General features: G+C 35.0%; 1 protein-coding gene and 1 non-coding gene across 3 annotated transcripts in view; one reads left to right on the top strand and one right to left on the bottom strand.

Moving 5' to 3' along the window:
• Positions 1 to 17492, top strand: part of ROCK1 (Rho associated coiled-coil containing protein kinase 1) — a 124406-nt gene that overhangs the window by 75146 nt on the left and 31768 nt on the right. Inside the window, exons 10-15 of one of the 2 annotated variants that reach the window (XM_006079201.4) lie at positions 236 to 395; positions 2514 to 2574; positions 6038 to 6123; positions 8444 to 8492; positions 15778 to 15913; positions 17343 to 17434. In XM_006079201.4, coding sequence (XP_006079263.2) covers positions 236 to 395; positions 2514 to 2574; positions 6038 to 6123; positions 8444 to 8492; positions 15778 to 15913; positions 17343 to 17434 — 584 coding nt within the window. Of the gene's footprint in view, positions 1 to 235; positions 396 to 2513; positions 2575 to 6034; positions 6124 to 8443; positions 8493 to 15777; positions 15914 to 17342; positions 17435 to 17492 lie in introns of both variants that reach the window. The other variant, XM_006079200.4, reaches the window with a different exon arrangement.
• TRNAG-CCC lies at positions 2754 to 2826 on the bottom strand. Its single transcript has one exon. It is a non-coding gene; the product is annotated as a tRNA-Gly (tRNA).

Genomic DNA, 17492 nt, shown 5'->3' with positions numbered 1-17492 from the left:
ATATGATAATTATCATAATTATTTTTGAAAATAATTGGTTTACAGAATTATATAATCAGTGATCTGTAGCTGCTGATTAATAATCCTAGTAAAGCTTATTGTAATAGAATTCAGCCCATTTAGAATTTGTGGTTCACAAGTTATTTATATGTAGGAAATCGTTAGTAGTTAGTGCAAAATCATTGCTTCACTTGATATTAAACTTGAAATTAACTAATTTTGTTTCTGTTTTTAGCTGTAGCACCAGTTGTACCTGATTTAAGTAGTGACATAGACACAAGTAACTTTGATGACTTGGAAGAAGATAAAGGAGATGAAGAAACATTCCCTATACCTAAAGCTTTTGTTGGCAATCAATTACCTTTTGTAGGATTTACATATTATAGCAATCGTAGGTAAGTATGCTACACATTGGTTTTGGGGGTAGGCACTGATTTTGTTGTAGTCATATTATTTTCTTAGGGATATCTAAAATTCACCTTAGAACATTTAAAGTAAATTTATTGGTGTATAAAAAGATATATTAATATGTCACATTCACCAATTAATTATATTTCCAGGATTTCGTATTTAGTATCTTTTAAAATCATCCATGCTCAGGATATTGTTTTTCAGAAATTCTTTGCTGAATAACTTAATGTTTCTTCACATTACAGCTATTAATGGGTCAAGAGATTCTGTTACTGTTGATATTTTGCTTAATCCTGTTATCCAAAGAGTTCTGGTTTTATAATGCATTTTTAAACAGTATGTAGTCTTCTAGCATTATCATTGCTATATTGACGTTACAAAAGGCCTATAGTTTTTAATTCTTCAAAAATTAAGTGATTCCTCCCTAAAACTTCTCAGTGAATTCACTATATTTTACGTTAAAAGGCCTTGTGACCTTAGGCAAATAGCTTTGATCTTTTATACCTTCATTTCCTCAAAAATACAGATGATGGGGATAATATTTGTGTCTCAGGGTTGCTGTAGGGGTTAAATAAATCAAAATACAGTAAAACTTAGAGCAATGCTCTGCATGGCATAAGCACGCAGTGTTATTATTATCATTAGTATGAGCTAATGTTAGTTTTAGCTTTTCTAGTGGACTTCAGATACAAGTTAAACATTTCACTTTACTTTTATATGCTGGTCATTCATTCAACAGACACATTTGACAGTCTACTCTTTGTCAGGTATAAGGATTAATAAGATACTGAGTCTTCTCTTGAGATGTTCATATCCTAGTGAGGAAATGGATAAGTTGTACAATGTAGGTTGGCGAACACTACACAACAGAAATCTAAATAAAATGCTACCCCAGTATATAAAAGTGAACTGAACTATATATATGGCAGCATCAACTGGGTATGTCACATCTGTTTGATCAATTTATTTTAGAATATGTACTTCTAGTCAAATTATACTCTATTAAAATGGTAGTAGACATTTTAATTTCTTGGAGTAACGATTAAATTTGAGGTTATTATAGCTCACTTTCTTTTAACGTGAAACATCTTGTCATTTTAGTCAAAACTTTTAATAAGAGGTTAATTCAGGTCAAGTTTACAAAACAGGAATTCAGTTTAGTCCTGCGTTATGAAATTTCTCCAGTAATCCAACTATAAGACAATAATTTTGTTCTTTTGATGCTAGAATACTTTCTCTGTATCATCAGACAAGTAGGTAATACTTGAGTTTTGACCCCTAGAAAAAGACAGTATTTTAATCTCTTTCCCTCCCTAATACTCTATGACTGTAATATTGAAACTATTTTATATTGAAATGCACAGAGACTCTGTAAAGTGGTATGTTTGTTCCAGCATTCTTTCTTTTTTTTCTCTTTTAAAAACTTTATATTTTTATCAATTATTCTCTGTTTTGAGTGTTCTGAAACACTCAAGATGTTGATATAAACAACCCCCCTAAGTGTTTTTAGATTTTCTGTAGTAGAGTTCAGCAGTTAATTACTTTTTCTACACAAAAGTGATTACTTTTTCTACACAAAGGTAATCTTGAATTAAATAATCATTATATACACACATGCACTATTTGTACTACATTATCATACTCTAGATTATGTTCTGTGATTTTTCCTTGTATTCATGTCTCATGAAAGTGAAAGTGAAGTTGCTCAGTCATGTCCAACTCTCTGTGACCCCATGGACTGTATGTAGCCCACCAGGCTCCTTTGTCCATGGGATTCTTCAGGCAAGAATACTGGAGTGGGTTGCCATTTCCTTCTCCAGGGGATCTTCCTGAACCAGGGTTTCAACTCAGGTCTCCCTCATTGCAGGCAGACTCTTTGCTGACTGAGCCACCAGGGAAGACCACTTCAGACTTAACTGTGGGTTTTATTTAATATATGTGTTATTTCTGTGTTATGTTTGTAAAAATAAAGAATTAAGAACCTGCATTCAAGTTTTAAAAGCAGAGTAAGTTCAAAAAATAGGCATATAGGATTTGTTACTGGTTGCTACTTGATATTAAAGACTGTTTTGTTTTCTTTTAAAAACTTTTTTTCTTCCCAGATACTTATCTTCAGCAAATCCTAACGATAACAGAACTAGCTCTAATGTGGATAAAAGCTTGGTAGGTATTTTCTTATTGTTACTTTTTAAAAATTTTTTTTGTGGATAATGTATTTTGTATGCATGATACTAATATATATATTGCTTCCAAATGTGTAGTTAGTGAGCCTGATTTTTTTTTTTTTTTTTTTTTTGTCATGACAAGTCTTAAGTTGTAACATGTGAACTCTTGGGATCTAGTTCTCTGACCAGGAATCGAACCTGGGCCCTCTGCATTGGGAGCTCAGAGTCTTAACCACTGGACCACCAGGGAAGTCCCGAGCCTAAATTTTTATAGCAGTTTTTTACCTACTGTCTCCTCTCCTGTTTGATTTTTTTGCCTGAATATCAAATGGGATATTATATGTGGAAGCACTTAATAAACTACACGTTGCTACACAGGTTGATAGAGGTGGTCTTTTTAATCTTTGGAATTAGGAATTTATGAGAAGTCAGTACATCAGGTAGGATCTTGACAGGGAAACAGATGGCACATTCAGAAGGTTTAAATGAGAGTTTTTTTTGTGTGATAAAATTTATGTAACACAGAATTTACCATTTTATTAACACCATTTTTAAGTGACATTAAGCACCCTCACATTGTTATGTGGTCATCACCACTGTCATCTCAAGAACTTTTTCTTCATCCCAGACTAAAACTTGGTACCCATTAAAGTCTGCATTCCACTCTCCCTCCAGCCCCTGATAACTGCTGTCTTTACTTTCAGTCTCTATGAATTTGACTATTCTAGTGAAATCATACAATATTTGACCTTTTGTGGTTGGCTTATTTTACTTAATGTTCTCAAGGCTCAAACATGTTGTAGATGTGTCAGAATTTCATTCCTTTTTAAGGCTTAATATATTCTGTCATATCTATATACCACATTTTGTTTGTTTATGAAGTGAAGAGAGTTTAATGAAGGGACTGTAAATGGTGTTATGAGCAGGATCACAGGGAGCAATAAATAAAGGGTGTAAAGCAGCCATTGATTGATAGCAGTGGGAAGCCATTGCCCCTAGTCCGAAGGACAAGGAGAGACAAATCTTATTCCCACAGCTCAGAGAGAATGTGTAGAATCATGAAAGAGGAGCATAGAACATAGAACACTGCCAAAGCCACAATAATGCAAGAGGAGAGTGAGGAGAGCGGGTATTTCATTTCCCCCAACTGATCTCCAGCTAGTGGCACCTGTAGGCTGAAACCAACTTTAAAACCATGGGACAGAAGAGTCCACATAATGCAGTCTGTAAATTTCACGACAGAGAAGGCAGAGGATGGATCTTCGAGGCTGAAAGGGAGAGGTGGCCAATGGAGAGTAACTAGTACAGTGAACATCATCTCATTTGACCCTAATTACTATAGGAAGTATATATTAGAAACATGAATTCTTTTCATTGTGAGAGTAGTTCATAAGAGAGCGGATTTAAAAAATTTTTACTTGCTTATGTTTGAGAAGGTCCTTTTGGGTTAACTGGAAATTTTCTTAAATATACCAGAAATAAATCTGGCTGTCCTTAGACCAGTCTTTGAACTCTGTGTGCTGCAGCCTGTATTTTTAATTGAGATGAGGAATAGGCAGCGTTCATTTTTAAAAGCTGATAAAATTGTTCTCTTTCTCCTTCATATGTTTACTGTTACATTCGAGAGAGCATATGGTGGGAAGGGAAAGTGAGAAAAAGGGAAATGAACTATGTGGGTACCTGTTAGCTATTATTAGCATTTTTCTCTTTTAAATTCTCATCCCAATAAAGCTATTTGCCAAGTTATATAGCAAACCAGGGCTCAGAAATCTTCAAAATTAAAGCACATTTGATCTGGAGAAGGTGAAAATAAGGAGCTGTTATAACTCCATTCTCACTGTATTACTTATCTGTAAGTATAGCAGTACATTAGGACTTAAAAAAATAATTCAGTGGCAGCGTGTTTTCTTTGGGTTGATCTTGTTCAGTGGTGATTGCCATAAGTTTCTGTCAGTGGCTCTTATCTTTCGCTCTGTTTAAGATCAGAGGGGAAGAAGAAAAATATGTTTGTGTGCCTACTATTTCTGTTAACCTAGAACTAAATATAAAAGTCAACCAATTTAATTTTAAACTCTTCTCTGAAATCCTTCTAGCAGAGATGCTATTGAACAGCTTTCAGTTGCCAAATATGATGAATATTTTTCATTTATATTTTCTTTTTCTTTTTTTGTTGCATTTGACACTGAGCACTGCGTCCTCCTTAGAACTCTAAGAACTCTCACATTCTCATTATTTCTTGCCTTTTCTCTTTATGCCTCTGGATTTTATTTTCAGTCCTCTTTGCAGGCTCTCCTGCTTCCCCCTCCCCTTAATTATTCAATGTTTCTTAAAGTACTTCTGATCTTGGCTTTCTGCCCGTTTTCTGTAATTAATCTCATGTGTGATCAGCTTATTTCTCTGAGCTTTAGACCTGAATCCTTTCTTTCTCTCTGAGTGGACTTCTTTTCCTGCACAACTTTCAGACACCTCAACCTAGGCCAAAGCCGAACTCAGCCTTTCTGTCTCCATCCTCTCCCCAGTAATTCTTTTTGTCACACATATTTTGCTATTCTGTTCTTATTTCTAATCGGTTGCTGGATCATAAATTCTGCCTTCTGATTGATGCAGTAATTCATTTCCTATTCATTTCTACAGCTTCTTCCTTACATTGGACCTGCGTACTCTTTTTTGCCTGGGCTGTCTATTAATTGGTTTTTCTTTGTCTAGAATTTCTCTGCTATCTAATGTATTCCCCTTCTTTTTTACTGAAGTGATATTTCTAAAATGCCAACACTCTGTCATTTTCCCTTTTAAAGTGTTTACAGGTTAAAGTGCCCAACTCCTTTTCTGCATACAAGGAAATAGTCCCACTTGCCTTTTCAGCTGTAATGTGACTCAGTCTCCCTGTTGTGTTCTGTCCTCTGAATGTGATTTCTCCCCATTATCCAATCATATTTTATTTGTCTCTCTACTTTCAGACTCATTCATTTTGGCCAAAATGCATTCATTCTTTCACTTCCTCTGCTTGGTAAATACTTATCTTACTACATGTCTCATCTTAAACATACCATCTTCCTGGCAGATGAGGTCTGTCTTCTTTGCTTGTGCAGGACACCTTATGTGTAATTTTATTTACATCTACCACATCATAATGTTTTGTGTATATGTCTTTGAGTTATTGTAGGTTCTTTTCCCCCTCCTATTCCCTGTGTCCCACTATTTAATAATTAGCTTTAAAAGAACTGGGACCAAATCTTTTGAATTTTTATATTACTAGTGCCAACCACAGCACCTAACATATTAGCGTTAGAAGGAAATGCTTGTTGAGTTAATAAAAATTTCAGACAAAAGGGAAAAAGATAAGATTGGATCAGATAATTCTCCTGTGAACAGCTATAAAATGGTAATATAAACTTGCTATTTTGAAATTCTCTATGAATATTCTTATTAAAGTGAGTTTTTGTTATTTTTAATTAAAGCAGGAAAATTTGCAGAAAACAATTTATAAGCTGGAAGAACAGTTACATAATGAAATGCAATTAAAAGATGAAATGGAGCAGAAGTGCAGGTGAGAATATGCTTTACATTTTTCCCATTAAAAGTTGCATAGCAAATGCCTATTTGCATTCTAAATCCCTAAAAGCGGATGGAAGTAAGGCAGGGATGTAAAGATTGCCACTGATATACATCCAGTGCAGACTATTCACTTACCACCTGATTTACTAATTTTCGCTCTGATTTTAATTAGCTGACAGGGAAAATTAGTTTACATTAAATAAGATACTTTCTAAAATGTAAATGTTGAAGATTAAAAATCACTAAATTTTTGATGCAAACACTCTTAATTTCCACTTTGCTTCTCTAGAACAGTATTTTTTCAGAGTTTTCTTGTCCTGTGAGTCTAAATTTAATGAGCTAATATATTTATGAAAATATAAAATGATCAAGAAAATTTAAAATAGCCTAGCATAATGCTGAGTTACTTATTACAAACTTTAACATTTTACAGTTACTGTTAGTGGATAGTATTGAATAAATAAAAAGTAGGTAATATGGAGATGAAGTACTCAAAAAATGGAATTGGTAAGACTGGCAATTTTGTGACTAGGGGAGAAGAAACTAGTAAACTGCTCGCTGCCTATAGATTAAATGGTGAAGCATTTAATACAGGCTTTATTTTAGAAAAGCACTTTAATCCTGAACACAGGAGTTGTAAGGAATTTCTGGGTGTAAAACATAGAAATAAGGAGAAGGAAATGGATAAATATTATTATATAAAGATTGAACAGTTTGTATAATTAAAGCTAGAAGGCAAATGACAAATTAGTGATAGTGATGGTGGTAGGGATCAATTTAATGAAGAAATTAAGAGTGGCCAAAGTGGCCAATAATTATACGAAAATGAGTGCATGTGTGGTGGGGAGGGAGGTGGTGACCTCAGGTTTGGGTAGGTTAAGAGAGTCTAAATCTTAGAAGACTCTGTTTTTGAAAAGATAAGAAAGTTGGAATTTATCCTAAGGGTGATTGAAAGGCATTCAGTTCATTTCAGTTCAGTTGTTCAGTTGTGTTGCAGTGACCCCATGGACTACAGCACACCAGGCTTCTCTGTCCATCACCAACGCCCGGAGCTTGCTCATATTCATGTCTGTTGAGTCAATGATGCCATCCAACCATCTCATCTTATGTTGTCCCCTTCTCCTCCTGCCTTCAATCTTTCCCAGCATCAGGGTCTTTTCCAATGAGTCAGTTCTTCACATCAGGTGGCCAAAATATTGGAATTTCAGCTTTACATCAGTCCTTCCAAAGAATATTCAGGACTGATTTCCTTTAGGATTGACTGGTTTGATCTCTCTAAAGCATTAAAAGTTATTAAACTTAAAGGAAAACAAAAGATCAAATTTGCTTTTTAAAAAGAACTCTCTGGTTAATAAGGCAGCACTTGATGTTTATTCACTAAGTGAGAATGAGGGAGGAAGATGAGTCGGAGAATTCCTAGGTGGGGTCCTTGTTTGGGGATAGCAGAAGAACAGCAGATTGGTACTGTGGCAGGGTTGTGAGGCAGAGGAAATAAGTTTAGCTTTGGACATGCTGAATGAAGTATTTGGTGAGACATCCAAGTGAAGCATTGTGTATACAGATTTGAAGCTCAGAAATGTGTTTAGAGCCCACAGTATGAATTGTGATGGAGATGATACATCTTCAGTTTATCTCAAATTTTTGCCCAAGTTGCCAAGTTTGCTTTATATATGCCACCTTTCCTTTCATTTACTTAATCTTGCATTAAAGTTTAAATAATTGATCTTTGTTTAGTAGCAAGTATTGCCTGAGGAATTCAGGGCTCCTTAACCTAGAATCCTTGAACCTCTCCTAAAGTATCCATGCATGGAATTTAAGGTCCTTAAACTTGGGGGAGAATAGTGAGTGTAACCTTTAACTGAAATTCACCTTTTTCTTTATGAACATAGTAATCTGCAAGTATTAGCAGTAGCTGTGAATTTTTTTTACCAGTAGAAATCACACAAATATTTTCCTAGAATGCAAATATTTTCTCTAAATTCCATTTATGCTTATTACTACTTTAAAGTTCTGCTGCTAGATTGTGTCATTTAATATATTAATAAAACATGTATGTTAGTGAATCACACTGTTTTAAAAAGTTCATGACTGTATTTCACAATTTCTTTTAATCCTATGTATTTTATGCTTTAAAAATATTTTTGTGAAAAAATGCTATATGCTTCACCAGACTGACTTCAGAAGGGTCCACAGCATACACACAAAAAAGGTTAAGAAATCTTAGCTAAATGGAAAAGTAAGGAATGTGGTGTTTCACCCCAGGCAGTAAAAAGTAAATGTATTTCTAATCTATATTGCTTTTACTTTTACAGAACGTCAAACATAAAACTAGACAAGATAATGAAAGAATTGGACGAAGAGGTACTTTTTGTTTTCTCATCAGAAGTTGTCCTTTTTGAGACTTTTTCCCTCTTTCAGATTGTTTTGTTTTCTGAGAATGTTATATCTGAACTTGATAGGTTGCAGTATAGAACAGGACCAAAGAATCATGATGAAAGCCTCACTTTGGAGCTACAAGTTCAAGTGAAATTAGATTATGCTTTAGTTTCTTTTGTGTGGTTTTATTCTAGAACCATGCTCAAATTTTAGTACATGAATTTCAGTTTAGTGGTTCTTAATAGTTGAAGAGAGAGAAAGGAGCAGGAGATGAGAAGTTGAGTCTAGAACTGTAGCAGAAAGAGACAAATAGGAAAGAAAGAAGAATACAGCTTCAAAAGGACTTACATTAACATAATTTCATATGATCAAATGGGAATTACATGAATCTTGGAATCATTTTTTTCCATGTCACTTAGCAAGAACTTGTTACTATCAGGGAAACACTGCATAAACATTTTGTGATTCAGATGTTCTTTTGCAAGTATATAGCACATTTTTATTCCTCTTGGTTACCTTGTAATTATCTTTCCAAAGTCCTTCCTCTCATTGTTTACATCCTGTGTCCTTTTTAGATTTAATCTTTTTGATGATTTTTGTGCTGTCTTAATTTTCTCCTAAAGAACAGCATATGTCAGTGATGGTGGTTTTTTTGTTTTTTTCCCCCCAATATTCATAGCCACAGATAAACATAGTCTGGACAGATTTATGTAATATTTTACCAAGTTGCCATTAGTCAATATGGACTTGGCCTGGCACTGTAGTATTTGAAATGTTTAAGAAATCCTTTTTGCATATCCTCCACTTTTTGTTTCATTTCTAGAACACAGATAAAAAACAAATATGCTAGGTTTAAAAAACAAATATGCTAGGTTTAAGTTACTCGGTTTTCTAAATTCAAGGTAAAGAGGAAAATATTAATTATAAAATTAAAATCGTCCTGCTTCTGAAAAGATGGAGTGAAAGTCCTTTCCCCTATTTTTCCCTCTAAATACAGCTTTAAAACCCTGTGCATTAAACAAAAACAAACAAAAAAAATTAAAAAGATTGGGAAAGATGGAGGGAACACAAACCAGTTAGAATACTTGAACCTCCAAAATGATACAGTAATAAGTACTCTGGTTTTTTTGGGTTTTTGTTTGCTTGCAATGTGTATTCCATACTGGGTACTGGAGAAGCCAGCAGTCTGGAAACACCAACAAGCACAGGTGGAAAAAGCCACTCTCTTAAGTAGAGGACCAGGAAAGCGGCAGGCTAGCAAATCAGAAAACTTAGAGTCACTGCTCTGTTCACCAAACACAACATAGAAAACGTAACCCCATCCCCACCAGCAGAAACAGATTTGGGAGCTCAGACTTCCAGCCCCATGACCAGGAACGTCCATTGGAGGGACTTGCATCTCTGCTGGGCAGTGATGAGCCTTCCTGGCCTCCCCCCCCAACCCGCAACACACACACAGATAGTGTTATTGGAGACCATATGGGGAATCTCATCTTCCACTTCTTGCAGTTAGCAAGGCCCCCTTCGTGCTCCCTGTTGTGTTGGTGTCAGAAGAGGCCTTGTAGAGAGTCCATACTTTGGACACTGAAAAAATGAGTGCCTTCCCCCGCATTGCAGTGTCTGTGGGGGTTGTGTAGGCAGCAGTGACCAGGTACCCTCCCGCCTTCATGGTATCATCCAAGGAAGCCTAGTGGGGTGCCAGAACTCCCCTTTCCACCAGTGGTGAAGAGGATCCACTCCCTCCCTGAACTTGTGTGTCATTGAAGACCAAGTGGAAAAACCTAGATTTCTACCTCCATTTGAGAGAAATGAGGCAGCACTTCCATCATCCCACCAGAACAGTGACAGGAGAGGCCTGCTAAAACAGAAAACCTTTAAAAATTCCCCATATTGTAAGGTAATACCCAGGATGTCCAGATTTCATTAGAAAATCACTCATAATAGCCAGAACTAGGAATTTCTCAAATGGAATGAGAAAAGCCAATAACAGATGCCAACAGTGAGATAACACAGATGTTTAAATTACCGGACACAGATTTGAAAGAATCATCATGTTTCAATGAGCAACTACAAATACACCTGAAACAGATGAAAAATATAAATTAGAAAGTGTTCACAAAGACATAAAAGATGTAAAGTAGAACCAACCAAAAGTTAAAAATACCTGAAATAAAAATCTCAGGCGATGGGCTCAGCAGCACAGTGAAGGATAACAAGGAAAAGAGTCTGGTAACTTGAAGATGGATAGAAATTACCTACTCTGAATAACAGAAAAAGTGACAGAGCCTCAGTGACCACTGGGGCTATAGCAGAAAGGTTCTTATATTATGGTTTCGGAATTGCTGAAAAGAGCGAAGAGGGCCGGAAGCAATGATGGCTGAAAATTCCACAAGTGTGGAGAAAGACGTAAACAAAAGATAAATGCCTACAAGAAACGGAGTGAACTACAAAAAGGATAAACCCAAAGATATCCATACTAAGACAGACAATAGATTTATGAAAACTAACATCAAAGAAGAAATCTTAAATGCAGCAAGTGACATTTCCCTAAAGGGGAAGAGCAATGCAAATGACAGATTTCTTATCAGAAACCATGGAGAACAGAGGAAATGCTACTGCTTTTTTTGAGGGCTGGAAAAAAAAAAGAGCTGTTGACTGAGAATTCTGCATCCAGTGAAAATATCCTAGATGAGAAACAGTGTTCTCAGATGAAGAAAAACCAAGAGAAATTGTCACCAGCACACCATCCCTAAAATAATTGCTAAAGGAAATTCTCTAAATAGAAAGGAGGTGATTAAGAAATCTTGAAATACCAGGAAAGAAGAAATAACAATGGAGAGTAAAACTATGGATGAACAGTTGAAGTGGAAATTACAGCATTGTCCTGTGTGGTTCTCCATATGTGTAGAAGAAATTTTTAAACAATTACAAATAGGTATCAGGAGAGCTAACATGTTACACTTTAATCAAACTGGTCATAATCCAATACTAGTAATATAATGTAATACCTAGAGCAGCCACTAATAAGAATTATAGAGAGATACACTTAAAAACACTAGATAAAGCAAGTGGAATTCTAAAAAAATTTTCTGGTAACCTACAGAAAGACAAGAAAAAAACAGAACACAATAGAAACAAAATGGGAGCCTTTAATATATCAGTAATTATATTAAATGTAAATTAAAATTAGCAGCAATTAAAACAGATTGTCAGAGAAAATTTTTTAAAATTACCTACCCGTATCAGTTCAGTTCAGTCGCTCAGTCGTGTCTGACTCTTTGCAACCCCATGAATCTCAGCACGCCAGGCCTCCCTGTCCATCACCAACTCCCAGAGTTCACTCAGACTCAAGTCCATCGAGTCATTGATGCCATCCAGCCATCTCATCCTCTGTTATCCCCTCCTTCTCCTGCCCCCAATCCCTCCCAGCATCAGAGTCTTTTCCAGTGAGTCAGCTCTTCGCATGAGGTGGCCAAAGTACTGGAGTTTCAGCTTTAGCATCATTCCTTCTAAAGAAATCCCAGGGCTGATCTCCTTCAGAATGGACTGGTTGGATCTCCTTGCAGTCCAAGGGACTCTCAAGAGTCTTCTCCAACACCACAGTTCAAAAGCATCAATTCTTCGGCGCTCAGCCTTCTTCACAGTCCAACTCTCACATCCATACATACCACAGGAAAAACCATAGCCTTGACTAGACGGACCTTTGTTGGCAAAGTAATGTCTCTGCTTTTGAATATGCTATCTAGGTTAGTCATAATTTTCCTTCCAAGGAGTAAACGTCTTTTAATTTCATGGCTGCAGTCACCATCTGCAGTGATTTTGGAGCCCCCCAAAATAAAGTCTGACACTGTTTCCACTGTTTCCCCATCTATTTCCCATGAAGTGATGGGACCTACCCATATGCTGTCTACCAGAAACTGTTATAATATAACAATATAGACAACTTTAAGGTAAGAAGATGGAAAAATACATCTTGTAAGCATTAGCAAAAAGAAGGCAGCGGTGGCAGTATTGAAATCAGGTAAAGTAGACTTCAGGGCAAATAAAATTATCACTGGTGGAGGGACATTGCAGAATGACAAAAATGTCAATCCTCTGAGAAGATATAGCATTCCTAAATTTGTATTCACCAAACAGAAGAGCTACCAAATATGTGAAGCAAAAGCTGATAAAACTGAAAGGAGAATAGACAGATCTGTGATACTGTTGAAGACTTTTTAAATACCACTCTCTAGACAGAGAATCAGCAAATGTATCGAACTCAGCCACGCCATCAGCCAGTGGGATCTATTCAATATTTGTAGAACCCTCAGCTTAACAATAGCAAAGGACACATTCTTTTCAAGCACTCAAGGCATATGTACCAAGATAGACCATATACCAAGCAAACTTCTACAGATATCGAAGAATTAAAGTCATAAACAGAGTGTTCTCTGACCAAAATGTTGCCAAGCTAGAATGAATAACAGAAAAGTATCAGACAGCTCTACAAACACATGGAAACTAAACAAAACAGTTCTAAATAATGCATAGGTAAACTAAAGAGAGTCTCAAAGGAAATGAAAAAATATATTACAATGTTAATTGTATCTCATAAAGTTATGGGTCTTCCTCCTCTTAAAAATATTTCAGCAATGAAAATGAAGATAAACATCAAAATTTGTGGGATGCAGCTAACATAGTGCTCTTAGAGAAATGTGTGCATTGAAACATTTACATTAGAAAAGATGACTGTATAGCCAAGGGAACTATAGTCAATATCTTGTAATAACCTATAATGGAAAGTGACTTCAAAAATAATATACATGTACATGTATAACTGAATCATCCTGCTGTGCACCTGAAACGTTGTAAGTCAACCATACTTCAATAAAATATTAAGAAAAAAAAGAAAAGATGAACTGTCTCAAATCAGTCATCTAAGTTCCTGCCTCAGGAACCTAGAGAAAGAAGAGCAAAATAAACTGAAAGCAAAGAGAAGGAAGGAAAAAAAAAAAAAAAAAAGGGCAGAAATCAGTGGAATTGGAAACAGGAAAACAAAGTCAATGATAAAACCCAGCTGTTTGGAAAGATCAAAAAATTGACAAACCTCTAGCAAGATTATCAAAGGAAAGATAAGACACAAATGATCTGTATCAGGAATGAGGCAGGGCATATTCCTACAGACTCTTACGGAAATAATAAAAAAATTCCTAAGGAAATAATGCAGTTCTAAACACTGAAGTGTGAGATTTAGGTGAAATGGATGAATTCCTCCAAAAACACAGGCTACCACAACTCACACAATGTGAAATACATTATATGAATATCCCTATATAACTATAAAAGTGAATTCATAATTTAAAAGCTCCTCCAAAGGTAATCTTCAGGACCAGATGGTTTTACTAGAGAAAGCTACCAAGTGTTTTAAGAAGATGTAACACCAATTCTATACTCTTTTCTAGAAAATGTAAATGAAAAGAACATTCCCCAGTGGATTTTATGAGGCTAGAATGACCAAGATACCAAAAGCAAGTAAAGACAGTACTGCAAAGAAACTGTGGATCAGTTACCCTCAATTATGGCCAACTCATTTTTGACGAAGGTGCAGAAACAATTCAGTGGAGAAAGGATAGACTTTTTAGCAAATGGTACTGGGGCAATGAGGTATTCATAGGCCAAGATATGAACCTCAACCGAAGTCTTACATCTTAGGCAAATATTAACTTAAAACAGACATAGATTTAAAGAGGAACATAAAAAATATAAAACTTCTAGGGAAAAAATATAGGGGAAAATCCTTGGGACTTAACAGCTTGGTGAAGAGTTACACATTACACCACAAATGTGATCCATATAAGGAAGACAATTCAATAAGTTGGACTTTGTCAAAACTAACAGTGCTTGCTCTGTGAAAGACTCTGATAAGAGGATGACATGATAAGCTGTAGACTGGGAAAACGAACCATTGTTATACACAATAACTTGGATGGATCGCAGAGATACTTGTTGAATGTAAAAAGCTAATCTCAAAAGATCCCTACTGTATGATTCCATTAAGATAACATTTTAAAAATGACAGAATTATGCAGATGGAAGACCTCCTGTTACTAGTTGCCAGAGATGTCGATGGTGGGAGAAGTGCGGGGTGCATGTGGCTATAAGAAGTGACTGGAGGGAGATCAGTGTGCTGATGAAGCAGTTCTGTATCTTGGTTGTGGTGGTAGTTCTGTGAATCTGCACATGAGATAAAATGACATCAAACTACACATGATGTATATCAGTATCAGTTTCCTGATTTGGTTATTGTGCCATTGTTAAACATAATGTATTCTTAGGGGAAACTGAGTGGAAGGGTACATGTACTTACTGTCTGTGGAACTTCTGAAACAGAATCATTTCAGATTTTCAAAATGAAAAGATAAAATGTTAAATCTTATAATTGAAAGGATTTTGGATGGTCTCTGTCAAATTTTACAGTATCTCTCTGGCAGCATCTTACTTAAAAGATGGGTTTCACTTACAGATGGGAAAGCCCAGAAAAACACACCCTGTAAAAGGTTTGTCCAATGTGGAGTCTTAGAGATAAAAATATAGCATTAAATGCAAGATATGCTGATAGTGGTAACGCAGAAGCAGAAGATAAGTTTTTTTTTCTTAAGTTGTAGAGTTTGGAGTATTTTTTTTTTTCTTTAACTCTCTTCTCCCCTAAGTTTCATTTTCTAAAGTGTCTTTTTCATTACTTTCTAATACACATTAAGTAGGTACATGCATACATAGCACATCTTAGGAAAGATAAAGAAACTGGAAAAGAAATTAAGGGAGACCTCATATAGGGACTGGTGAAGTTAAACCACAAATAAAAACCTTTGGTATCATTTGAGTTTTTTACCATTTAATTATCAAATAATAATAATATCAGTTGTTATCTGATCCCTTGTGTATTTCATTTCTTAAATTTAGGATTGTAAATAAGCCAAAATATTGGTATTATTTGTGTTCATGTTAAACTGATACAATGACCTTCAATCTGACACGATTAATAGGGTTGTTTTTATGTTCATGGATTTTTTTTTAAATCTCTGAAAATATTATATATCTAGTTAAAATTACTGTTTTCTTCTAAGGCAAGCTAATTCTACTGTAGGTATTGTTATTAGGAAATACTATGTGATTTTGAAGCCAAAATATCTATCTTATTTAATTGTGTACTTTTTAAAAAAGAACTGAGTATTCCCTTGAAGAAGTGAGGAGTATTAATTGCACTGGTTAACTTTTTTCATAATTTCAGGGGAATCAAAGAAGAAATCTAGAATCTACAGTATCTCAGATTGAGAAGGAGAAAATGTTGCTACAGCACAGAATTAATGAATACCAAAGAAAAGCAGAACAGGAAAATGAGAAGAGGAGGAATGTAGAAAATGAAGGTGAATTGTTGCTTTTCCTTTGAAAAACACTGAAATTTCTAACATTGTCTTGAGGTCTTTGTCTTCAGGTTGTCTTAAATTTAGTGCCTATGATATAGTTTTGAAGACTCAGTCCTAAGCCCCCTCATGAGCTAATACCCAATGCCCAAAATAAATTTATAACATATTTAAAGACAGTAGAATGTTATAGCTAGGGTAGTGATTTTTACCCTTGTGTGTGTATTGGAATCTCTTGGGAAACTTTAAAGAATATTAATACCTAAACTCCAGAAGTTCTAATTTAATTCACCTAGACATGTAGACAGGGCATTGGTATATTTAATAAGCTCTCTCAGCACTTCTAAGAAGTAGCCACGTTTGAGAACTACCAAACTAGAATTTTATGTGTCTTGATATTAGTGATACAAATTTAAAATAGCTTTCTACATCCTTTGATCCAGTTATTTCACTTCTAGTAATTTATGTCACATACACTTGTGCATATGCATACTGATACATAAACAAAGTTATTAATTTTAGAGTTGTTTAAATTGCAAAAATTATGAGCAATGTAAATGTAATCCACGATATAATAAACTTTAGTGTATATGGTAGAGTACTATGTATTTTATAAGAATAAAGCATTTCTTGATAAACTAAGAATCTCTAAAATGTATCTTAAAAAAAATACTAATTGTTTAAAAGAAAATGGCATATTTATATATGCTTAAGTGCATATATATGTATGTATATATGTGTGTGTGTATATATATAGATATGCATGTGAAAACACACATTTGTGCTCTCATATATTCAGGTATGGACACACAGACTATCCGAGGAAGGATGTGCAAGAAGTTAGTAATAGTAGTTGCTGAGGAGGAGAGCCAGAAGGGCTGGAAAACAGTGTGCTGGGAGAAACTCATGTCTGTACTGTATACCATTTGGTACCTTTTAAATTTTGAATCATTTTGAAAGTAATTGAAGTAAGCAAAGATTTGTACTTTCAAAAACAGAGAACATTAAAATTAGCTTTGTATCAGGACTCCCCTGTAGTGGTCCAGTGATTAAGACTCTGTGCTTCCAAGGCAAGGGTGGGTTCAATCCCTGGTTGGGGAACTGAGATTCCACATGCCATGCAGCATGGCACCCTCAAAAAAGAATACAGTAAAAAAGAAATAATAGCTATGTCATTTCACTAATAGATTAACCTTTATCAAAAGGATAGAAGAATTTGAAATGTAACAGTGGATACAAATCTGTTTTTGCATTGTGTATTATAAAATAGTACTCTACTTTTAAATAAATTTAAAATGTAAGTAATTCCAAGATGAAATTTAGAGCTAATATAACTGACTTTTATGGCCTAAGGCCAAGTTTCCTTTTTTTTTTTAAAGGGTTTTATATATTTCCTCAATGAAAACTTACATGTTATTCCTTCATTTTCTAGTTTCTACATTAAAGGATCAGTTGGAAGACTTAAAGAAAGTCAGCCAGAATTCACAGCTTGCCAATGAGAAGCTGGCACAATTACAAAAGCAGGTAAGTTTTTGGAATGAGATTTTTAAATTAAAATAAATTTGCGTTTTGGTTAAAAAAC

Source organism: Bubalus bubalis, chromosome 22, assembly GCF_019923935.1.
Source record: "Bubalus bubalis isolate 160015118507 breed Murrah chromosome 22, NDDB_SH_1, whole genome shotgun sequence".
Classification (NCBI taxonomy): Eukaryota; Metazoa; Chordata; class Mammalia; order Artiodactyla; family Bovidae; genus Bubalus; species Bubalus bubalis.
Note: the sequence above shows the minus strand (reverse complement) of the source record. Positions and strands in the feature narration are given on the sequence as shown.